Source organism: Drosophila takahashii, chromosome 2R, assembly GCF_030179915.1.
Source record: "Drosophila takahashii strain IR98-3 E-12201 chromosome 2R, DtakHiC1v2, whole genome shotgun sequence".
In the NCBI taxonomy this organism is placed as follows: domain Eukaryota; kingdom Metazoa; phylum Arthropoda; class Insecta; order Diptera; family Drosophilidae; genus Drosophila; species Drosophila takahashii.
The window spans coordinates 31,097,651-31,122,422 of record NC_091679.1 but is presented as its reverse complement, the minus strand read 5'-3'; the positions used below and the strand labels follow the sequence as shown (position 1 = coordinate 31,122,422).

General features: G+C 44.4%; 3 protein-coding genes and 1 long non-coding RNA gene across 9 annotated transcripts; 3 read left to right on the top strand and 1 right to left on the bottom strand.

The window, feature by feature from the left end:
* The first annotated feature begins 222 nt into the window (after window positions 1-222).
* Window positions 223-2,166, top strand: stil (stand still). Its single transcript, XM_017152925.3, has 4 exons — window positions 223-544; window positions 608-889; window positions 1,056-1,136; window positions 1,512-2,166. Exons 1-4 carry the CDS (start codon window positions 365-367, stop codon window positions 1,944-1,946), a joined length of 978 nt encoding a protein of 325 aa, XP_017008414.2. The 5' UTR covers window positions 223-364; the 3' UTR covers window positions 1,947-2,166.
* A 126-nt stretch (window positions 2,167-2,292) lies between these two features.
* On the top strand, window positions 2,293-5,403 carry ClC-b (chloride channel protein 7). Its single transcript, XM_017152936.3, has 9 exons — window positions 2,293-2,578; window positions 2,688-2,792; window positions 2,857-3,058; window positions 3,126-4,097; window positions 4,153-4,322; window positions 4,380-4,766; window positions 4,829-4,987; window positions 5,043-5,126; window positions 5,189-5,403. The coding sequence occupies exons 1-9, from the start codon at window positions 2,333-2,335 to the stop codon at window positions 5,309-5,311; spliced, it is 2,448 nt and encodes an 815-aa protein (XP_017008425.3). The 5' UTR covers window positions 2,293-2,332; the 3' UTR covers window positions 5,312-5,403.
* A 37-nt stretch (window positions 5,404-5,440) lies between these two features.
* Window positions 5,441-22,904, bottom strand: Sin3A (SIN3 transcription regulator family member A). Of its 6 annotated transcripts, XM_070213008.1 has the most exons (13): window positions 22,764-22,904; window positions 22,350-22,475; window positions 15,296-16,119; window positions 13,940-15,228; window positions 12,333-13,873; window positions 11,714-12,026; window positions 11,275-11,650; window positions 10,195-10,715; window positions 9,804-10,133; window positions 9,527-9,733; window positions 9,240-9,467; window positions 6,743-7,156; window positions 5,441-6,676 (listed from the first exon to the last, which is right to left on the bottom strand). In XM_070213008.1, the coding sequence occupies exons 3-13, from the start codon at window positions 15,747-15,749 to the stop codon at window positions 6,152-6,154; spliced, it is 6,198 nt and encodes a 2,065-aa protein (XP_070069109.1). In that variant the 5' UTR covers window positions 15,750-16,119; window positions 22,350-22,475; window positions 22,764-22,904; the 3' UTR covers window positions 5,441-6,151. The 6 variants fall into 6 exon arrangements, with proteins under 6 accessions (XP_070069109.1, XP_070069108.1, XP_070069107.1 ...); XM_070213007.1 differs by lacking the exon at window positions 22,764-22,904 and having other exon boundaries at window positions 22,350-22,721; XM_070213006.1 differs by lacking the exons at window positions 22,350-22,475; window positions 22,764-22,904 and adding an exon at window positions 18,655-19,092.
* LOC138912345 (uncharacterized) lies at window positions 19,238-22,776 on the top strand. The gene is made up of 3 exons (XR_011417875.1): window positions 19,238-20,323; window positions 20,418-21,345; window positions 22,651-22,776. It is a non-coding gene; the product is annotated as an uncharacterized lncRNA (long non-coding RNA).
* Window positions 22,905-24,772: the final 1,868 nt, after the last annotated feature.

Sequence of the window (24,772 nt, the reverse complement as noted above, 5' to 3'; positions counted from 1 at the left end):
TTTATCAGACTTATTTTTGATATATTCCATATATTAAAGGGAACTCTTACTTCTATGTATCTACTTCACCTACATTCTACAGAATGAAGACAATTTTTTGAATCAATTAATTTTATAACACTAGTATGGTATTAACCTAACAAAATTCTAACGTACCTAGGGGCCTTTTTGGCGTCGTTTTGTCTATCTTCATTTGTCCGAAACCGTTGCTTTTTGCTAGCTCTCTCTTTCTCTCTCAGAATCTGTATCTCTTCCTCCGCTTTGACATTCCTCCTTTTTCCTTCGTTCGTTCCTTGAAAGCTATTTATGAAACTGAAAACTGTCCGGTGCTGAACGGTGCTGAACTTAAGCGGTGCGGAAGAAAATGGAGCCGAAAAACGATCCGGAGAGGCGCCAGCATGTGCCGTACATCCTTAATGGGGAACTATACCGCATCGAGAACCAGGTGGGCGATAATGTTACGGTCAAGTGCTGCTACTGTCCGCCGGATCGGATTTATCGCGGCAGCGTGCGCTCAACTGGTAATTTTCACATGCATATTAAGGTAGGTGGATATGGTATACTTTAATTTGCGGAAAGAAAGAGCATTTGTAATCCCTGCGAACAGAGGCGTCATAGTTCGTTGTTGGGGAAGCTTCACGAAATGAAAGTGGCTGCTCTGGAGGAGCGCCGTGATCGCATCATGAAGAACCGGCGCTTTGGAAAGCCGCGCAAGAAGACCCCAACACCAACCCCAGTGACCCCTACGCCATCTACAAGTACAGCTGCGCAGAGCAGTTCTGGCGTTTTTCTGGAAATTCCGACTCCGGCTGGAAATGAAAGCCACGAGTTGAAGATCAAAACGGTGTTCCAGCGCCACAAGCAAGAGCAAGAGGGAGCCACTCGCAGGGTAAGCTTAAGTGTGCAGGAGTGAGATGTCCACATCTCACCTCGCTATTCACCGTTAGAACAGTGCCTTATGTATGCAGGCATAGACTGTATCTACTCGCACGGCGAAATAGCTCAATGAAACTTGGAGCTTGTATGGGTGTGCTAATCTATCTGTCTCTTTCCAGTCCGGAGATTCAACTTCAGATAACGCCGTCCCAGCTAATCCACCTAGTATCTCCAACAGCCTTGGTGTTCTGGTTCAGGATGTAAGTAATTCAGTTTATCTCTAAGGATTATAAAATATTTATACTTTACAAACTAGATCGACTTAAAAAGTATACATATTATTAAAAAACTAACTAAAACTATAAATAAACAACAAAATATTTTAAAGGTTTATTGCACTTCTAAAGTGCTTCTATGGAATTACATTTTTTTTCTGTCAAATATATGCGGCTTTGGTACTATAAAAACTGATAACTTATATTATAAGTTTTAAAATTAAAGCTGATTACCTAATTCTAGCAATAACATTTACGAAAATTCAAATTTTTTGTATTAAGTAGTTCGCTTTCTTAACACAACTTTTGTAACAATAAATAAGACTTAAAGAATTATACATCCATTTTATATAATTCCAGCTCCCTAATATCTCGGTTGAGGGACAGCCTTCCGGTTTGACCCCTTCTACTGCTGCTAGTGTGTCCTATTTGGGTCGTCCAGTCAAGCCGGAGCAACAGGGCGGTTCTCCATTCCTGTCTGATCAGCCGGCAGCCATCGACTTGAGCAGGGCTCCATCGTTGCAGGGCGAAAGCAAATCCGGTGGCTCGCTGACCTCGTCGATGGAGGACGTCTCCATGGAGTACTCGCGGTCTCAATCTCTCTCACAATCGATGTCATTGACCCACTTCCTGGACCACCCCCAGCGCGATGTCCTGCAACGCTTGGAGCGCACGATGGCCCAAATAAGCCAGGAATTGCACTGCCGCAACCGAATCGAGCACAACCGCATGCTGTTGGAGGCGGCCAAGTTCAAGTTTCTGAATCCCAATTTTCAATTTGAGCCCACTCTGTAAGAGGGTTGTCTTTCAAACCGTTAAAGTGCCTTAAAGACATTCTTTTGTAAACATTAAGATTCGGGATCAATCTCATTCTATAAACGGCACATTTAAAAGCTATGATAATGAAATCAATATATTTGTAAAATTTAGGAATAACTGTATATATATTTTCAGTTTTTGATTTTGATTTTTTTTTTATTTCCACATTTATTTTAATAAAGTGTATTAAAACGTTTTCAGTTGTCTGTTTCAAAAATACGTTGCATACAAAATAAAATACTCGCATACCGAATAATCGAGCATTCGGTATTTCTCAACTAACCGCAAATGGTTATACTCAGTCGGCTTTGTTCTGTTTCTGTTTTTTTTTATTGTTTGTTGTTCCATTAATGTTTTAAATAATGGACGATAGAAAAACTTTAATTAATTTAGATGATGAGAGTGGTGATGATGATGCGACCGTGGCCCAGAAAGATATGGGTCAGGGCTCAAAACCGATACAAGATTTCGGAGCCATCCAAAGCGAAGAACCCACAACTAGTTCTTCAGGTAGAGAAGCTCAAGGTTTTTCGGGGAATCACCACTTATTAGGTGATGAACCGCCTCTGCAATTAGGCGACAATGCAATGCCTATTCCTCCTGAGATTGTAAGTATTTAACAAAATGTAATTGTAATGACTCATAGCTCGGATTTCAAGTGAGCTTATCTTTGGTCACTCATATTAAGTTTATTACTTAATGCTCTTTGTATTTCAGCCAGTAAATGGCAATGCGGGCACTTCAAATAGGAATATTAACAATTCGGAACCCATTTTCCATCTAAGATCTCGCACAGCGGCGTCTTCAACACCGAATTACGAGGTATTTCTAATCTATGGGCCGGAGTTTGGACTGCAAGTCTTATCAGTAAGTTTTCCACTTGCAGAGCTTGGACTACGAGGTTTGCGAAAACACGCTCTTCCAAGAGGAACAGCGAAAAAGGCTAACAGAACGATTCTCCCTGCGCAAGGACGTCATAAGATGGATCATATTTATACAGATTGGCATTATCACGGCACTTATCGCCTGCACCATAGATATTATAATCGAGGAGCTGTCGGATTTGAAATACAGTTTCCTGTTCAATGGTAATAAATCCTTTCGATAAATTATTTATTAGTTAAGAAATTATAATTTATGCTTACTCATTTTTAGCTGTTCAAAGAAACGTCCCGCTGAGCGATTCGAGCACAGGCGACCTTGTGATACCCTACCTTTACTGGCTTCTATTCAGCATTGTGCCCGTGGCCTTCGGAGCAGCCATGGTCACCTACATTGAGCCCATCACCGCTGGCAGTGGTATTCCGCAGGTGAAGAGCTACCTGAATGGCGTGAAAATACCGCGAATTGTACGGATTAAGACGCTGGCTGTGAAGGCCATCGGAGTGATAACCTCAGTGGTGGGCGGATTGGCCGGAGGAAAGGAGGGTCCTATGATTCATGCCGGCGCCGTGGTGGCTGCCGGAATCTCGCAGGGCAAGAGCACCACGTTTGTGAAGGATTTCCGGGTGTTCAAAGCATTCCGGGATGATCACGAGAAGCGTGATTTCGTTTTGGGAGGCGGAGCAGCCGGAGTTTCAGCCGCTTTCGGTGCACCAATCGGAGGAATGCTGTTCTCCTTGGAGGAAGCGGCTAGTTTCTGGAATCAGAATCTCATTTGGCGCACACTAGTGGCCTCCATTATCAGCGTGTTTACCCTGAACATTGTCTTATCAGCCTACCACGGCCTAAACGATTTCACATTCACGGGTCTCTTCAACCTGGGCAAGTTCGATGCGCCGTTGAAGTTCGACTACTTCGAGCTGCCCATCTTCATGCTGCTGGGAGTAGCCGGAGGATTGCTTGGAGCCGCCTGGAACTCACTGAATACCAAAATCAATAAGTTTCGAAAGCGCTTCATTCCCTGGAAGATCGGGAAGGTTATTGAAGCGGTAGTAGTGGCAATGCTGGGCGTGACACTTGCCTGCCTAATGATCTACTTCATCAACGACTGTCGTCCGTTGGGCAATGATCCAACCAACCATCCTGTGCAGCTTTTCTGCGAGGACAACGAATATAATGCAGTGGCTGCCCTGTGGTTTCAAACGCCTGAAGCTACAGTACGATCTTTGTTCCACGATCCTCCAGGTGGGAGATTATCGGAAGATCATATTTTAAATATTAATATCTAATTTATTTCCAGGCTCGCATAAAATCCTAACGCTGGCTCTGTTCACAGTCGTCTACTATGTGTTATCCTGTGCCACCTTCGGCCTCAATGTATCCTTGGGTGTGTTCATCCCAACTGCTCTGGTGGGCGCTGCTTGGGGGCGTCTTCTGGCCATGGTTACGTTCTACATGTTCCCACAGGCGGTATAAGTAATTGTACGTTTGATAATCAGAAATGTAACCCATGCTTTCGGTTTCCAGGAGTTTCTTCATCCTGGTAAATATGCTCTGATCGGAGCAGCCGCTAATTTGGGTGGAGTGCTCCGGATGACCATCAGCTTGTCGGTTATTCTAATGGAAACAACTGGCGTGGAGAGCTCCTTCTTCTTTCCCCTCATCATTGCACTAATCACCGCCAAATGGGTGGGCGATTACTTCAATGAGGGCATCTACGACACCCAAATCCAAGTGAATCATGTTCCCCTGCTGACCTGGGAGCCCCTGCCGCAATATAAGGGCCTGACAGCTCACGAAATACTGAGTAATCCTGTGGTCTGCATCAAGCTTCGCGATAGCGCTCATTACATTTATAAAATGCTGAAAAAGTGCGATCACAATGGATTTCCCGTGGTGGATGATGTGCAAGGAGTAAGAATAATAATAGTAGTATTAATTTCACTTTCGTACTATAAATTTGGATAATCTTAAAGGATCGTCGTTCGGAGGGCCGCGTTTGTGGCATCATCTTGCGTTCGCAGCTGATTGTCATTTTGCTGAAATCTCTGTACGTGGAGAACAAGCGATTCTGGTTGCCAGAAACCTCTATTCAGACGTTTAGAGACGTCTATCCGCGTTATCCATCAATTAAGGTAATCATCAAGATAACAGATTGTTTGGATCAAGAGCTCATAACAATTATTTCAGAGTGTTCGCCAGCTAGATGAAAAAATCAATTACACGGTGGACTTGTCCATGTTTATGAATCCATCGCCGGTTCGAGTCAATCCAGTGAGTCATTTTCGAACTGCAAACTCCACTAACCTTGCACTAATTAAACATTTTTTTCTTAGCATGATTCGGTTCCGAGAATTTTTCAGATTTTCCGCGCATTGGGCTTGCGTCACTTGTTGGTTATCAACAATGAGAATCGCATTGCTGGCATTATAACGAGGAGGGACTTCATCTATAAGTAACTTGTTTGCATTCAATGCAAGTCTATGAATATCTATCGAATGCCAAAAGTGTCTGTAATAAGAGATAATAAATATTTTATATACCTTTGTAATTAGCACAACGTACATTATACATTCAAAAAAATCAGATTCACTTTTGATAAACTTTTGTTTTAATCTGCTCATTACGTTTTTACAACTTAATTTAATGACCTTAAACGCGTAAAATATAATCAATAGTATTCACAAGGAATTGTACAAGGTTTGTGTGTGGGTGTTTTGTTTGATTTGTATAAAAATACGTTACATTTATGTAAAAGTAAAAGGGCTTGGTTTTATAAAATCTTAAAACGCTAAACAGACGTGTTCTGGATCCTAAATACTAGCACAACTGTCTCGAATCGGATTGCAGTGCAAAAAACGTTAAAAATATACGTGACTTATCATGTGGGCTTGCGATTGTGTTTAAGGTGTGTGTGTGTGGTTTTATATCGACTTTAGACCCTAATGCTAAAAGCGCATCAATAAAACAAGACGCTGCCGTGGTAAAACTAATTCTAAAAGTTATGCAACGTAAGCCTATAAAATTCTTATTTAGGAGCAAAACGCCTAAGATTAAATGACTTTTTGTACAAAATGAAACAGAGCTTTCCTTCGATCAAATATCCAATACCCAATGCCATGCCGGACTTGCACCAGTCGATGTTCGATCGTAATAGCTGCAATCTCGATTACCGCGTCCAGGAACTGGTATCACATTTAAAAACAAACTTTTCATCCAAATCCTCCTGCATCTCCTTCTCTTCAGCGTGATGTGAATGAATCTGGCCAAGCAGCGATCGTGTTTGTCGTCCTTGCCGGTTAGCTCTCCATGGGTCGCACTTGCTGCAGTGCCTCTGCATTTGGTGTAGCCGCTGCTGCAGCCGCCGCACTATTGCAATGTTGCTGCTGTGACGGCGCATTGGCATTGGTGGTCGAGTCCGCGGCCAAAATGCTACTGTTGCACATCGAGTGGGAGGTCGAGGATACTGCTGATGAGGCCAGCACATTATTTACTGCCGATCCACTGCCTTGTGGCACCGAGTTGACCGTCTGGACTAATCCGTCGGGATTTGGAGCAGCGCCACTCATCAAACCGCTGACTGCAGTCGGCACCACCTTGTACCTGTTGTAGACGCGATAGGGCGTCTTCGAAGTATCCTTCTGCTGTACCGTCTTGGTCTTGCTGGCGGATCCCCAGCCGCTGGCATTGATTTGGTCCGCCGTCTTGCCCAGCAGCCAGTCGATGCAGTTCTGCTGCAGTTGCTCGCTGACGTGCTGCTGCAGCCACTTGTTGACGTAGGTCTGGAAGTGGGCGTATTTGGCCTGAGTGACGCGGCAATGACTCTGTGTAAATGGAAAGGTAATAGAATCAGTAAAGATGGTTTCCATATTAATTTGTGCCACACTCACCCTCTTGGCACGACGCACTGCATCGTACTTAAGTAGCTTGAGATTCTTGCTGGTCACAAAGCATCGCCCGTTGCTGGCATTTGTGCTGATCTCGTCGCGATCGTTGAAGGCATACTGCTCGGCCAGGCCCACCTGTGGGGTGCCCAGTCTTTCCGGCACGCGTTTGCCGCCCCAGCTGTTATTGTTGTTATTATTATTATTGTTGTTACTGCCGCCGACCGGGGGATTAGTGATATTGTCGACCGAGATGGAGTCACCTGCTGACGCAGCTGCTGCAGTCGCCTGCTGCTCGCTGCGACTTCGTTTCTGCTCAAACAACTGACGCACTTGCTCCTCGTGCAGCTGCGACCGGCGCTTGTTGCGCAACAAAAAGCGCGCCTTGCGTTCTCCTCCTCCTCCTCCTCGCTGGCCCAACTGGAATGAGAACAATGCAAAAATCAGTCTTCATTGTGCATAATTGCGACAATTGCCGGCGGCAATGCAGCCAAGAGCAATTGAAACACGGCGGCAATTCAACATGCTCACAGAATTTACGAGATTACTTAAAGCTGGGAATGCCGAGATGTGTGGGTTGTGTATTGTAGCATTACGGAACAGTTAGATTAGATTCAGTTAGGTACGGGAGGAGTAGCGAGATACAGAGAACCCAAGATGATGGAGGGGTGGTAGGTACCAGGCCAAAAAACACAAAGCCGAAGGCAAAGAGACTCACACGCACAGTGGGACAAAAATACGGGGTGGGATCGGAACGGAACGTAACGAAACGAAATCAATCACATTTACCAGTACCATAAACAACAACAAACCAATCGAAGGCTTAAACTAAGTGAAACGAAGAGTTCTACAATGCGATGACGACTTACCTTGCTTAAACTTAAGTCTGTGTGGCAATTACTGAGTTCGTTTGCTGCTCTAACCCCAGAAAAATAGGATAGTCCCCGACCGACCCCATCAAATGCCCATATCCCTCTGATACAGTAATATGTCGAATATGTCTTTTTAATGGGCTGCTCCAGATATATTTCTCAATTTCACTCTCCAGTAATGTCCACAGCTGTGATTGTGTGTGCTATTTAATTTACAATTATCGAGTGTGTGGAGTGTGTGTGTTCTTATGCCTAGATATAAAAATGTTACCGAATTTAAAAGACATTTGGCTGCTTCCTTTACAAAATTAGCTACTAAACGTTTTACACATAATAATACATACATTGACCGATTACCATTAGCATTAGCGTTACGTTATGTACAGTTAAAACACGATAATTAATATATACTTTTTTGTGTACGGTGTAATTTAGGCCTACGGGTAAGCACGATAATCTTCTGACCACCATCATCATCATCAGCAGCACCACTCACACACACCACACCCCAAACCACACACCTTTACCATCTTGATCCTGATCTTTTTCATCTTTATCCTCATCCTTCGGATCTCCGATCACCCGATATTTCAGACTGTCTATCGCTATAGATAACTCAAGGCATAACGAAATCAGAAGGGAATGCAACAAGCGCGTGCCTACGTTATTGTTGTCATGATCTACTATTTTACATAATGTCTGTCTTTATGCATGTTTGTTTGGTTTTGTGGGTGGATTTCTACATTTAATTGAGGTTCTGTTTGGGTTCTGTTGTTTCCTCATTGGTTATTGCAAATTTCTGTTTCGTGTCTTTGGGCAAACAATGCATTACATTTAATGTGTGTGAGTGGGTGGTGGTGGTGGGTGTTGAGTGTGGTGGTTGGTAGTGGTGGTGGTGGTGGGTGAAAAGGTTTGGTGTTTCAATTTCTCTTATTTTGGTTTTGGTAATCAAAAAACAAATTCATTTATTACTATTTCATTTTGCAATATGACTTTTTCTTCTTCTTATTCAATGAAATTATCAAAACTATGTTATTTCAAGCCTTGGTATTGACCTGGTACGAAAAAATAAATTGGAAAAAATGAGAGAAAAGAATGCAAAAAAGCATTAATTAGTGAATATTTTCTTGTACTTTTTATGTATTTTCTTTGCTCGTATGCAACAAGCAGCGTATTCATTTGTATGCATACGAAATGGCGGCGATTAATAAGTTGGCGGCATGTTGATAAATGATACCGAAACGAAAAGATACAATAAAAGAAATAAAGTTACAGCTGGCGAAACAAGGAGAGGTAAATAATAGAAAGTGCAGCGGCGAAAGTTTAAATGGTAAACAACAGATAGAAAACCGAAAATTGAGATATATAATATACAGGTATATTTATATACAGAATGCAGTACGTAAGGATGTGGGCAGTCTTGTCCATCGTCTAAATCAGGTGACAGGTTTGTATGTACAGTGGAAGGTACCGAAATCACAACTCATGAGTAGAACAGGGATCAAAAACGTAAACGTAATCGAAATGAACAACGAAATACACAAAACAACATGGTTAACCACTCTTCAAGCACACACCACACAAAGCTGCTCCGGCTCCGGAGCATCTCATCGCTGCCTCTTCGCACTCACCTCGGCAGTATCTTCCTCCTCCTCCGTTTTGATATCGGACGCCTCTACAATGTTGTCGTTACCCAGCGCCGAACTCGAGCCGGCATTATTCCCGCTGCCGCCGAGCGCAGGATTCGCCAATCGTTCTACATATTTGCTGAACTTCTGGGCCTTCAGCGCAGCCGGCTTATCGACTTCCTCGGGCTCAGAGTCGAGCAGCTCGATGGTTACACGGCAATCAATTTTGTACTGCAAAATATTTTTTTATTAGCTAATTTGTTTCATTTTGATATTTTCATTCAACTCACAATGTACACTTTGAAGCAATTCTCGTCGTTGAGAATGCTTTCCGCCTTCCGCTGATACGACATCTCCCGGTCAAAGGTCTTGTGCGCTTCTCGACAGAGCCCGCCGGTGCAGCCTCGCCTTTGCTCCGTGGCAAACAGCTCAACACAATCCAGGGCGGCTCGCTCTGTAACACAATATTGCAGCTGACGAACGGCATTCGAGACAACCTGAGGGAGAATAAATATTAATTAATATATCTTTTAATTAGGGATATCATTAAGACTAAAAAAAACCTACTTTATCCAGCGTGAAAGAGATGTAGGCATAGATGCCAAACATTTCTCGCATCGTATCCTCGAATGTATTTGAATCCATGTTGCCGTCCAGGACGTTCTTGAGCATGTCGAGGAAGGTCGGGTAGTAGTCCTCAACTTGGATCTCTGGCTTGGGCTTTAGCCTCAGCGCCGTAGCCGTGCTCTCCCTTCTGTTCACCCGGCAACGCTCCTCCTCGATGGCCAGCAGGCGTGCCCGTTCGTACATGACGTGCAGACGGTCGCAGAGGATCGCATGTAGCCGCAGGAATAAATACCAGTTGTTGTTGGCAAAGAAAAGCGAATAGGATTCGTCCTGGTTGAAAGAAAATTCATGAATTATTATTATTTCTAGTCAAAATCTCAATTATACTCACTTCATGCTGCCCCTGTGCGTGTGGTGGCAACAGCTTGGGATTGCCGAAATCCGCCGGGTGCTCCAGCTTGATTTCCACATCGCTGCCTGCTGCTGCTGAATCTTGAGCTTGCCTGGGACTCGAGACAACGCCGGAGGTGCTGCTACTGCCTACTTCGTCTCTGTGGGACGAAAGGGGATCATCCTTCGGTTTGCCATCGGATCCGATTGCAGATGATGATGAGGACGATGCAGCTGCTGCTGCCGCTGCTGCTGAGGATGTTGAAGGTGTCGCATCGTCCGCAGACGTCGCTGAAGATGACGTTACTGCGGACGCTGCTGCCGCAGATCCACTCGTCGCCTTTGCGTCATCAGTCTCTTTCTTAATCCCCGCCGGTGCTCCGCTGCTGCTACTTGCATTGCTTCGCGCCGGAGACGCACCTTCGCTGGTCGTACTCTTGGCATTTCGAGCAGACGACTCCGTGCGACCCAATGGCGAGTCCACGTCCATTTTCGTATTGTCATCTACCAAAAATGGAAAGGCTATATAGAGAAACGGTGTGCACAACAGATATGTTCGGATATTCGATGTGGTTCAGGAGGGTCAGTGAGTGGTTGTTTGTGCATTGCAGTCCAGTTTTGGTTTTATATTATTATATTACAGGTTTTTTGTTACGTTACAAAAATTTGTTTTATTGGTTTATTTCGGGTTTGTTATTAATTGCAAAAAAGAAGAAAAAGAAAAAGAAACGAAAAACATTCACTATGTTAAAAAGTACAATCGAGCAAGTGTTAAAGAAAGTAAGCTTTACAAATTGAATGGAAATTAGTCTGCCAAATTATTTTCTTCTAAATAATATTTGATTTACATATCTAATTAACGTTTTAAATTCATAAAGCTTTATTTCTTTAACAAAAAATTAAAATAAATATTATTAATTTGAGTACGGATGATTGAGAGATGATCAAGCCATCGCATAATCATCTCTTTCGCTGATTAGTTAGTGATAATAGCTACTCAAATAAACTGTGGTTAGCGCAAAATAAATAATGAAATTAAACTAGATGATTATACGATGATTATTCGCATGTGCTAACTTACCGTCATCTCGTTCATCGTCGCTCAGCGGCTGTCGTGGCGCAAAGAAGAGGTCAGGCACAAATTGTCGGATAATCTGCTTAATCTTCTGCTTCTCCTGCTTCTGGATACCAGTTTGCCGCTTCACGTGATGGATCAGCAGGTTGGCGGCATCGTCCAGTATGGTTTTGTCCTTGTAGGGCAGCACCAGATGCGGCCCAAACGGCTCCATGGCGTCGTCCTCCTGGTCGTGCCGCTCATCGTAAAGCGTCTCGATTTCGTTGAACAGACTCTTGGAGCGCAGGGCCTTCATGTCGTTGGGCTTGAAGTTGATGGCTTGGTGATCGAGAGACTTGAGGTAATACTTCTCGTTCTGTTCCCGCCATTGCTTGTTGAAGGTCTACACAAAAGAAAGTGCTTGTTTAATTTACATATATGTAAAGCAGTGCGCGAGTTCACTTACCTTTTGCGCCTCTCGCCATTCCTCCTCCTTGACTTTCAGCCGCTTCAGTACAATGGGCACTGCCACGGAGGGATTCTTCTTCATTCCCTGGATTATCTCGCCTGACTTGTCGCCATAGATGCGATGGATGGCCCGCTGGTGTATCGTTTGGGATGTGCCGCCCAGATGATCGTCCAGGTGGAACTTGGCCAACTCCTCGGTGGACATGCGCGACATCTTCTTCTGCACGTTCTCCAGCACCCGAATCGTGGCGCTGTTCACCTCAATAACCAGGTCCAGCTCGAAGCGCTCGTCCTCCGTTCTGTGAATATTCCTTTTGTTTAGAGCGTGCGTATTGGTTAATTGAAATAAACGAAAGCCAAAGAAACAGAAGATCCAAAACAAAACAAGAGATGTGTAATAGTTGAGAACAAAATATAGGTGCGGTTAAAACTCAAAATAGGAATAGATAAATCTTATAACCAATTAATATTTAAGGAATATAATTTAACCGCAACTATAGAAACTCAAAATTAAAAAGAAAGAAAACAAAAGTACCAATGTAGAAGTCTCGATTTGATTCGGGACATTTTTTTAGTGTAGAATTGTGGATTATAGACGTTAAAGAAATAGTTCTCACCTGTAAATTGTCTCTTCGAACTGAGTCTTCCGCGATGTCACAAAGGTGGAGTCCTCGCTAGCCCAAGTGGGAAAGGAGACCCACTTGTCGTTGAGCACCTCCCGGCAGAGGGCCGTCCGGCCGCTGCATTTCTTGGGCACTGTGGACTGGGGCAAGGCACAATAAGATGCACCAAGTCGTTTGCACGAAGACAGGTCCACATCCTGAACGTACTCAGCCGCACTCTGGTGACTACTGCCTCGATCATGGGAACTATTACTGCTTCCGCCTCCCTGACGTTGCGTGGCAGCCAAGGGCATGCCATCGATAATTCCACCTGCCTGTTGACCAGTTGGCGGTCCCAGAAAGTCGGTGAACCATCTCAGCAAGTCGGGGAACTTCATCAAGAACGGAGATACGAGACCAAGAAGTTCCGTTTTGGAGACAATTTCCTGGTTGAACAATGTCAGGCATCGCAAGAAGTTGTCGTAGACCTCGGGATTCCTAAGCGCCTTGCGCACCTTGTCGAAGAAGGCGGCGTCGGAGATGGTGCACTTGCTCGATGCTTCCGAGAAGCTCACGTCCCGACAATAAGGCTTCGGTCGCTTAGCAGGCGGTGCTCCACTAGCGTAGTGTCCGGCTAAACTATCATCACCCGGTCTCCTTGAAGCTGAACCGGAATTATGCTGTCCATGGTGACCAGAGGGCAGTGGCGGCGTTGCGTAACTAATCCCTGGCGAACTGCGATCAAGGGAGTTGTCCGACATGTGCGGCATGGAACCAATCACCGAGGTGATGCCATAGCTTGGCGATTTCTTGGCATTATGGCCGTGTGATAGATTCGGGTTGGGCGCGTGACCCACGTACTTTTGCACATGATGATTATTCCGGTGCTCCTTTTCGTACGACACCATTACACTGGCTCCCACACCAGGCCGCCCGATGTTAGTGCCCGCCGGAGTGCCGGCCAAATGATGATGGCCTCCAACTCCAGCTCCTCGCTGATGCGCCTGCTGCTGCAGACCCGCGTGATAGTCCTTCTCGAAGAGGACATCGTTTCGGGTCGCATTCAGGCCGGAACCGATCACATGATTCTGCTGTTGCTGATTATTATTGTACGTCTTAATGCTGACACTGGTGTTCACCGCCGATAGATTTCCAATGGCCGCTGCATGGGCACTGTTGTCGATCTGCGGCAGATTCGTTGCGCCCAAATGCAGTGGGGAACCACTCGGTGCTGGCGATGCAGATGACATGGTGATGTGGGCTCCACCGCTTAAAGTGGCCGTAGGGCGCTTGCCATGGTCGTTATGCACGGACGCTGACTTGGACATGTACTGTCCGGACTGATGGTTGGTGGCATCGGGCAGAAATTGGCCAAACTCCCTCAGCAAATCCTCATCTTGTCCAAAGAGCTTGGCCACCTGCGTGTACACCTCCTGTTCGGTGAGCATTTTACCCTGGTTTAGGCTTCCCTCCTTCATCACCTTCTGCTCCTTTTGGTAGGCATGCAGAATTTCCAGAAATTTCTTATACTTGGCCGGCTGGTTTTGGAAACGGTTCTGTTCGAGAAAGAAGAAAACAGTATGAGTAAGCTATATAGTTTAAAGATTTTGAGCAAACGTTACCTTGATCTTATTTACATAGGTTATGGCGTGATTGAACTCCACCGGCTGATTCTGCTGGCCCGTCTCGCCAAGCAGAATCGATTGATGCGCCTGCTGAATGTGATGCAGATTGTGCTGGGCCGCCCCCGCACCTGCCCCACCGCCGTGGGGACTAAGCTCACTCAGGGAATTCGGCGTTGGAGGTCCGCCAACCACAATACTTGCGCCTGCATTTGCGTTGGCCGCTCCGCCAACCACTTGGCCGCCCGTGGGCGTTATGGTGGCCCTTTCACGATCTCTCGAGTAATTCTGCGGCACGTTGTGCGCCGATACGGAGATGCCGGCTGGCTGTTGACCTGGTACTACAGCAGATGGAGCCGGGGAGTTAGTTACACTCACGTGGACATGACCACCGCCCGGGGATTGCGATTGGGGAGGCGTTGCTTGCTGCTGCAAGGCATGGATAGTGGTCTGGGTAAGCGATGCTCCACCGTGGGTCATTAGATTTACAGCTCCAGCGGACTGAATCTGAGCCGCAGCTGCTGCTGCAGCCACTGCTCCTGCTCCCGATCCCGATGTCAAAGCTGCCGCATTAGTCGTCTTGATGGTTATATGTCCGCCAGCCGACATCGGACTGTTTCCGGTGAGCATGTGCACCGTTCCCGTGCTAGTTGGCGCTCCCGTTGGCGAGGGCATCGAAACCACTGGCACCGAGCAGCCGAGGGCATCCGAATGAATCTCGATCTTGTAGCCCGGCGGCAGGAACATGTTGAAGCCGTAGATCAGCTCGGTGTGTCCCTTGAAGAGCGTCGAGACTCGCTCAATCACTCCGGGTGTGTCGATGCAGTGCGACTTAAACTCCTTCATGATGTCCAGGAAGTTGTTGTAGATCTGCGGCTGGTCCGCGTACTGGTATTTCACCTGGTCCAGGTAACTCAAGGCATCCTCCACTTTCAAGCGTGGCGTGGCATTACCAGATTGTCCCTGCGGCGGAGTAGTTCCGCCCACTGGGATACTGTTGGCAACCACTGCCGACGGAGGAGTCTGTGCGCTGGCCAAAGGCGGCTGCTGAACTGGTTGCTGTTGCTGGGACATCGTGGCCAGATTGCCGACGGCAGTGGCCAATGTCTGGGTGCCGCTGATTGTACGCTGGCGAATTGTGCCAGTTTGTGAGCTGCTGGAAACAGTCTGTGCGCTGGCTGGATTGTTTGATCCTGCTCCTCCAGTCACATGAATCTGTACTGTGTTGGCGCCATCCGCTGTGGTGGCCTTGAGAGTTCCACCCGCCTGAATGGAAGCCACGCTATAAGCTGCAGGGTAGAAACATACCAGTCAATAAAATAATCACTTAATCCATGGAATAAATAGAGCACTTACATGTGGTATACTGTAGAGTTTGTGTTCCTGTGCTGCCTGTGGAGACCACCACGCCTCCACCGCCGGCTGCAGCGCCTACTCCTACGGCCACCTGGGCTCCTGTTCCTGGTCCTCCAGCTGTAGTGCTGTCCACAATCGAGCTTGTGGTCTTCAAATTCGTGGCCGTCGGCGTGGTGGACGGCAAATAGGCAATGGTCTGGGCTCCTCCATGCTGCGGGGTAAGGATGCGATGGTGAATGGAACCAATTCCACTGATGGTGGGGTTATGGGCACCGGGCACAACGGTTCCAATGGTCACGCCCGTCGTATTGACGCCCACGGTGGCAGTGCCACCGCTGCCAGATGTGGGACCTCCTCCAGCCACGCCCACGACCCCAACGCCTACGCCACCGGATGTCGGTGGTCCGGGCCGTGTGCCAAACTGCACCTCGTCGACACGGGTGCGTTTCATCATTTTTCGTTGCTCTTTTCTCGGCGGAGCCTCTAATCCTTTACGGCTTGCCTGCTTCTGCTGGCTGAGCACTCTGTGTCTCCCTTGATCCCTGCCCAAGTGCAAGGACTCTCTGGCTACTCTGGGTGAGTGGCCGCCCTCTATGAGCGTATGTAGTATGCAACAAACGGTCGGGGTCGCAACTCTTGGTCTTGGACTGCTCTTGGATGCGACATATGTTGTCTATGCATTTGTTCGCCCCACAAGCGGCAAATGCGCTTGAGTTCTAGGGTAGAGAAATTGGTCTGACTGCTGGTTATCTGCTGTTTTTGCTGTTGCTGCGCCGGTGATTCGCCTCTGCCACGTCGCTTTTGTAGTTTTTTTCCGGCAATAACTGGAGAAAAAGGAAAGGTAACGGTCAATATCTATGTTAAACCATCCACTTAAAGTCCTTATAAATACTAATATTTCTGCTTATAAAGTAAACAATCTAATCAAGATTTTCAGTAGACATTCAAAAATTTGTGAAATTTATCTATTAATGATTTCCAGTACATAATCAGTGATTATTAATCACTATAAGTTCACTAGATAAACACTTCACCAGATAATGGAACACTATTCTTCCTCATTTTCCCAAAACAGGTTTGCTAATATAGCACAGCTGATTGATCAGTTCGGTCTACTTCTAGATGAAATCTCAAAACGATTGCACATTCCAATGAAAAGGTGAAATAAAAAGCACACGGAGGAATTCTTCTTCTTTGGCCGTATCACAAAAACTTTAGAGTGGAAAACGATGTCTTTGTATTGGATATTGGATTCGGGGGAGGAGAGAAAGGTGAAGTGAAGAGAATAGGAATGGAATGGAATGGTGGAGCTGGGAGCAATAAGAACAAAAACAAGAGAATGGTACATATAGACGGGAAGGAGATCGTCGAGTGGAAGTTCCAGGCAAAAGGAGGAGAGGAGTTCAATTTAGTGTGTGTACGTGCAACCGGAATTGGGCGCGCGCTTTGTTATTGCTTTCAGCGGTACAGTAAATACTTCCTAAGCGAGCTTTCTGTATACACCTTCGAGTGCGTGTGTGTACTTGCTGTGGATGTGGAAGGTGCCAAATGCCCCATGCACGACATCGGCTTGCATAGAATTCAGACACATACAGAGAACATATTTATATACCGATTCCGCCCAGGGGGCGGGGTGGAGGGAGGGAGTACTGCTGGTACATATTCTGTATCTACAACTTACAAGAATAAGAAGAAGAAGCAGCAAACGCAACAATGCAAAGGTGGTGGTGCTACAATGGTGGTGGTGGTGGTGCAGCCACAAAGAGAGAGTCAGCGAGCGAGAGAGCCGCATTTGTTGTTGAGGCGCAGTATGATATGGCTGATTTTTTTTTCTAAAAGGCATTTCACCCGTTTGGGGCCAAACACACACACACACACACGAGCACAAGCAAAGCGAGCATTTGGCGGGCAATCGAGAGAAAGAGAGCCAGAGAGAGCCCAAAGCTGCGCAGAGTAAATATAAGGTGAATGGAAACCGTCTAGAGGATCATCCTGCTCCAACTAATTTAAACACCCCATCGAACCAACAGCTGCCCCCTTTTAGCATTTGTAAACAAATATTGGAGCACTGTACAGCCGCACAAAAGCTTTGGCCCTCGCTCTCTCTGCCACCACCAACTATCCTTAAAAAAGGTAAAACAAGTTCGCTCTTTGCGCTCTCCCAACCGCCTTTGTTGTTATTGTATTTTTTGGATCCGCCATTAGTGCATACCAAACACACGTTTGTATGTGTGTTGTGTGTTTGACGAGAGAGGCTCCAAATTGGGGCGTTGTGTGCGTGTGTGTGCGAGTGCTTTGGGGAGACATGTGGGCAAATTTTCCCTCCATTTTTTTTTGTTCAGCCCGCTCTATTACGTGCACACGTATAATGTTATCTTATCTGTTTTGTTATGTGTATACACAGCACAGCACAGAATACGCAGCACAAAAGGCAGGCAGCGGAAAAATATGCAAAAATTGTTAGACACTGGCACTCGATTTTTGAGCAACTGCAATACGGCGAGGAACCGTCGCGAATTAATATTTAGTTTTTTGAGTTACTTTCTCGCTCTGGCACACTCACACACTCGCAGTCTGCGCTATTAATAAATTTTGCAAATAAAACATATGGATGTGTAGAGAAATATGTACAATATATACATATATACTATTTCAGCAAGAAGAAGCACGGCAAACGTTTTGTGTAAATTCAAAACCGAATGAAAAACAGGCAGGGCAAGAACAACAAACGACGGATGGGGAGCCAGACGAGACGAAGGAAGGAAGATGTGAACAAAAAAGAGGGCCACAAAATGATGCTCTCATTGGGGAGCCATTTAAATGCACACTCACACCGACGCACTACACTGGGCTGGCTGGCTCTCGGCAGTACATGCGAATGGCGCATCAAAGCAAAAGTCGAGATAAGCGCACGAACTGAGCAAGAACGAAACAACGAACGAAAATAAAACGACACTACGTTGAAAAAATACAGTCAGTTCATAAGCAAGCCAAAAGCAATGGTTCAAAGCGTATGTATGTGTGTGGCTCTCCTCTCCACCCTCGTTCGAGTGTGTGTGCGCTGAGAGGCAGCAGCGGAGCAGCAGCAACACAAACAACAACCACGTCGCCGTCGACGACTTTTTGTCTGTGCGCCTTCTATATGTATTCGCTATGCCATTGTACATGGGTTTGTGTGCGTGTGTATATAAACCAATTGAAATTGACCTAACCTAAAAATGTTGTATTTTTCACAAGTTTTCAGTGGCACGAACACGACTGTTGTTTGATTCCGAGCCCGCACACCAAGTGCACTTGAAGGATAATGTCCCTCTGCACTTTCCACGCCCCCAACCGCCCACCGCCCACATTACACTTACATCAGCAATAAGCAATAAGCAGTTAGCTTCGTCGGTTGATATTCGGCTGTGTGTATATTCGAAATGTATGTATGTATGTACTGGGCGCGTATGTATATTTACTACAAAACTGCCGTTGGTTTGTGGTGTTATTGGAAACTTTCACGTTTTACGCAGTATTTTGCACTTGCAACTACTATTTCCGCACTCACTGCTCACCGAAATCTTAATTTTCACTTTTTTTTTTTTTGTTGGCTGGGGCTCCGCTCCCAAGTTGAGTTTTTCCCTAATTCTTATGTTTATTTCGATCACTTTAGCTTTCCTCCGTGCTCGATCACACTGGGCGATTTGGGAAATTATTTTCTTCTCGGTAGATTTCTACTGCTATTCTATTCACACAATTTTGGCGAGAAACGTTTTCGTACATCTTAACGCCGCCGCAAACATTTTCGATTAAACGAAACGGCAGGCAAAGCGACGACGGCCAGTCAGTCGGAGTCAGCAGAAAGAGCGCGGAGCGAGAGAGACCTTGTGCGCTCTCTGCAGGAGAGAGGGAGAGCGGAGCGCGCGCAGTGTTGCTTTGGAATTAATTTTCTGTTGCTGCCGCAGCTAAAACAGGGTGGCAACTCAGCGGCGCAACAACTGAAAAACCTCCGTCGCGCGCAGGGAAAACATTGCAGTGGCAGGCCATAAAAAATGGCTCATGTACACTCGCTCGTTAGTAAATAATAACAATCAGCAGTTATTTTCACTGGCGGTGAGCAATGCCGCATGCAAATCGCCGCAAAATGGCGCTTAGAATTTGGATAAGAAACGAGCGACGGGAAGCTTACGTAAGTGCGAGAAGCAACAACAACGTCGACGGAGAGCGGGAACAAGTTGCTGGGAAAGGAAACAGGGTGTTTCTTCCGTCCCAGCCATGTGGTTGAAAAGGTGATCAGAGCGAATGAGTGGGACACCCTGTTTGCTGCCAAAGAGAGCGGCCGAGAGAGCGGAGCACCCACACAAGCCCAACGAGTATACAGAGGAAAGCGACGTCGGCAGAGGCGCTTTAGCCGACTATTGCAGTACATAATGAAATCGACGGAACCGAAAATCAGAAACCAAACGGACCACTAGCGAGCTACAACGAGCCGTGCCACGGCTACACTTCACACAGTCATGAGGTACTCCCCCTCCCCAACCCACACTCACACAGACGCGTGCGTGCGGAGAGAGGAAGTAAAAAAAAATATGAGGATGAAAAAAAAGCAAAGTGCATCTCACCATGACAATGGCGGAACCATAAAAACACATGTTCCCATCTTGAATCGAAGCGAATTCGGTGGCCCACCTCCAAAAACAAGAAGAAAATAAAATAAAACGGGCGAAAAAAATCTGTATACGCGAAAAAGTTGAGCTGCTAAAACATGGAAACCTTGCCGTTATCGATTCGCCTCGCTCATTGCGCAATGAAAAGTGCAGCGGGGGCGGCAGACGCGAAAGAGTGAGCGAGGAGAGAGCCTCTCTCTTTTCGAGGCACCTGCAGCGGCGATAGGAAATGCAAATCCGCCTCCCACCTTCCAGCTCGAAAGTTCAAAGTTCATATGCAACTATCAACTGGGTGCAGCGCATGTCCGAGGTGCACCGAAATCCCCGGACCGAGAAAAGGGACAAACCAAACTGTTCGACTTCCAGGCGCCGCAGGAAGGTTTGTTTGCCCTTCCATTGGCTGTTATTGATGTTTCTCTGATAATAAAGCCAGGTGGTTTCACATGTTCTAATTATCCCTGTGCTCATTTCAGATTGATGGCTTGGAATTCTGCAAAAGGAAATGAATGAATTGCAACGCTGATTGAGTTTAATATGGAGCGGAAAGTGCTTCCTGTCAAAGCAATTCAACAATATATAAATTGCCAATTAGTTTCATATTCGGACGTGGTCAGCAAATATTTGGAATCCATCCGTGTCACCTGATTTTTAATGTGATAAATATACACTTTGTAATTTCATGTGTGCCAGTACAAAGGGAGTCAAGTCAATTTCGAGATAAAAGAAAATTGTAGTCGAATTTGGATGCAATTTATTTTGAAAGACCTTTTCATATCAAAGCACTTACATTGAAATCTAAGCTAGCTAATGATCGTTTCCCTTAAAGAAATTGTAAATTTGGATTCAATTTTCTGAATAAATTTCACCTAACAAATATTTGGACATAGACCTTTTCTGCTGACTATGAATTTTAGCCCCAATCGGATCTAGAATTAGCTGAAGACGGCAATCCATGTAATTTCCTGAACTTGGCTGATCATTTTACTTTCTAAAAAAGGCCTAAATTCTTACACAATCATTTTGATCATTAACCAAAGTATATACATATAAGATTATGACCATAAGACGTGCCATTTAAATCTGAAACTGTGAAAAATGTCTAAAACACTTCGACTTCGTTCCGACCATCAAGTTCAAGACTTGTTCGTTGGCCTCTGGCAAAAAGACAATTGCGAATTGCAAACAATTGGTTGGCGACGCGGCAAGTGTTTGTTTCTCGGGAGAGAGATCAAGAGAAGTGTGGAGAGACAGATACTGCCAAATCTGGGGAGAGTTTGAGTTCAGAAGTAACTTGTTTTTCAAGTTTTCAAACGGCCAAAACCAAAACCAGACTCAAAAAGCCAGTTGAAACTTGAGGCGCTTCACAAAGAAAATTTGAGGAAAACGAGGAAAGCACTGCGAGTATGTGTGGTATCACAATTGGACCTCACAGCAGCAGTGAGCCCGATTTCAACAAATTATTTAATTAGAATCAACGTAAACCCGCAAATTGAAGGCTGAAACTGCCGTCTCGCTCACCTTGTGCACAAACACACACACGCAAGCACCAAAAGGGTAGATGGAGCTGCCAACTTTTTTCTCTTTTAAATAACTGCATTTTTTCTTTTTCTGTTAATTAGTGTGTAAATTATCTTGTAAATTTAAAATTTCACAACTTGATTTATAAGTGCCAACAAAAGGGCATAGCTGAAACACTTTTCTATAAAAAATTATTTACAAAATAAGTCACCGTTTTCCTAATAACAAAAAGTATTTTTTGTTTTCCGAATCGTTAACAAATAATGTTAATTTAAGGGTTTACCCCTTGAATTATAAATTTCCAACGAGTTGGCAGCTAAGAAGCGAATGAACGCAACAATAACAAAAGGTGAGCGCGGTAAACGCGCTCTGCCTCTTTCACACACACACACCTTGGTGTTTTGATAGCCTTCGTAGTGTGCGTGTCTGCGTCATTGTTGTTGCTGCTCTCAATACCTTTCTTTCTTATTTTTATTTACTCTCCCAAGTTCTTTTTTTTTAATTTTATTTTATCAAATCAAAGACAATTAAAAATGTCCAACCACAAACACACACACACGTGCCAACAGATGGCGGAACTTTGTTTTTTATGTATACTGCGAGCGATAAGAGCGATTTCCACAAATATTACAAGCGCAAATATTAAGTCGGTAACTGTAACTCATTCAGAAAACCCCAATTTCTAGCCTCTATGGAGAGTACAAAATGACAAGGAATGTATGCACTATTTTAATATGATTAATGCCACTGGAAGTTCTAGTTGCCGCCTAGCGTAATCAGTTGGGGCAAATTGAGGTTAAGTACGAAAAATATTCTGGACACCCACTCACTGACTCGCACACACACACGCATACAAGGGCGCGCATTTTTATTTTTTACATACATACCTGGGTTTATTAACTGGAGTCTCCTTCTTTTTTTCGTCCCCTTGTTTGTTGCTCACTACTGCCAACTAGCAGATTTCTGGTAATTTTAAAATTTATTGCGGCTACAACTTTCAGCTGCTTGTGAAGCTAAATGGGTGAGGGGAGCGGTGGGGGAGAGAAAGGAAGAGAGTAGCGCGTGAGTTGCTTCTTCTTCTTACATTTGCAACAAACACATGCAAACACTCTGCACACACACACATGCACTCGAAATCGATTTATGCTGATTTTAATGCAATTCCTCAAACTCTTTTCTTTTTTTTAGATTTATTGCACGTAAATTCACTCGTGCTTTAGTTTATAATGGCACACACACACACGTATATGGACATGTATGCGTTATGGTCAACCCCACGCCAGGAATTTTTGGAAATTTACATTTTGCCCGACGAGATCTACTAGGTAATCTGGATGGCGCGCGCTGTGTCTGGTTCTTGTTCCTATCACTTATTTACTTCGGCTCTGTGTTTAAATTAAATTAGTCGCACAACTTATTTGGAAAATGATACAAATTCTCCGCAGTGTTGCCAGATGAAAATTCAGCTTTCCCCTAAAAAATCTCAAACAGTCGAATCTTTGGGAATCGTCGATGTTTCCACATCACTAAAATGTTAGCTGTTAACTAACACGCCATCTATAACAGTTATGTTAAGTGTCAGCGTTTATAAGAACTATTTGAATAAGACTAGATTCAGTACGCTTTATTTACTTTAAAATCACTTAAAGAAGTATATTGCAGACCATATTATTAATTTTTAAGTTCCGTGAAACTTTTCAACAAGCAACAGCTGTTTAAAAATTCAACAGGAACCATTATGGTCGTACCTTAAACTACCGAAATTTTCTGTTGAAGCCTAGTACTCAGTACGACGAAAACTGCTAGCTAAGCATAGGAGTAAGCGAGAGGCAAATAGGTAGCTAAAGCCTTTAGCCGGGGACTTTTTTCACCGCGGTACTCAGTTAAGCTAAGGAAATGGTAAGGAAATACCAAAAAAATGCTAGATTTAGCGGATGAGTTCCGATGAACGCCTTTAGCCGCGGCCCAAAGAATAAAAAATTTTATCTTTGGCAGTGTTTGTGCAGAAGCGGTGTGCCAATAACAATTTATAAATGGAAGGAAAACCACAAAAACCAATGGAAAACTGCCTGTAGGAGTTGCTGCAATACATATCGCCATTCCAACAGCGAATTTAAAGCTTGCGACCCAGGTCGGCTCAACGTTTTGTAATATTTTAAAATTGGCGCCAGTTGATTTGTTTGCTGAGAGTAAGACCATGCTCCATGCATTTCGGAAGAACACCGAAAACTTCGGACACACTAAAAGAATACGATTTTTCGACTAGTGAAACTCTTAGCAGAAGTGAGTACTAGACTTGAACTTTTAACAATTCAGCAATCAACACTTTAGGGAATATTCAAATTAATACTTTGTTACAAAATCTGGTGATTTGTCAATGTGGTCTTCTATAAAATGGAATCAACATTTTTACAAATTCAAAAATTAGCATTAGCAAAATATCAACTCGGTGAATTTTTATTTTAATAGCTACTTTTCAATAACTTTGCGCAAAATAAATCAGAGAGGAAATATAAAACTAGCAACTTTCAATAAAATTTTTAAAGAGAACGACGAGGAAAATTCCATTTGCGAACGCGAACGAAAATCTGAAAAATCTGCTATTAAGTGCTCGAAGGTTTTTAATTCCCCCATGCATTCAGCATTCATGCATCAACCGAAGTGTTTTTAGACTAACTAAAAACCGCTTTAAAATAGTTTATACAAAGAATACACCTATCATGGCGATATGGTAAACAAGCACAGCCAATGATCAAATTGTTATTCTGTGCACCGCGGCTGAAGGCGTTCATCGGAATTCACCCGCTAAATATGGTATTATTTTGGTATTTAATCTGAGCACCCCGGTTTTAAATTTAGGGTTGTAAACCCTGCTGACCGACCATCCAAGTAAGCAACCTGCGGGCTCTTTTAGGGCATGTCATACGGCCGCGGTATTTCGGCGCTAGGGATGTCGAAATATTTAAAAATATCGTATCGATGATATTTTTTATTTAAACAAAAAATCAAAATGATATTTGATATATCAGAAAAAAAATATCTATATATCAGATATTTTTGATATTTTTGTTTTATTATTTTTTTTTTATTTTAAGCTGCATAAGCATTACCCACTAAACATTAACCCACATACGATCTTAAATTATATTTTTATAATTTTTAGTTTATATTCATTAATAAATGAAAGAAAACAATATTTATTTTTGCTTTCTTTTGTTTTTATTTATAATATTCAAGTCAAGTATTTCCCGCGCATTTTTTTTAGTGCGTTTTCTTGAATTATGAATGCTATGCTATGCATTTTCACTTG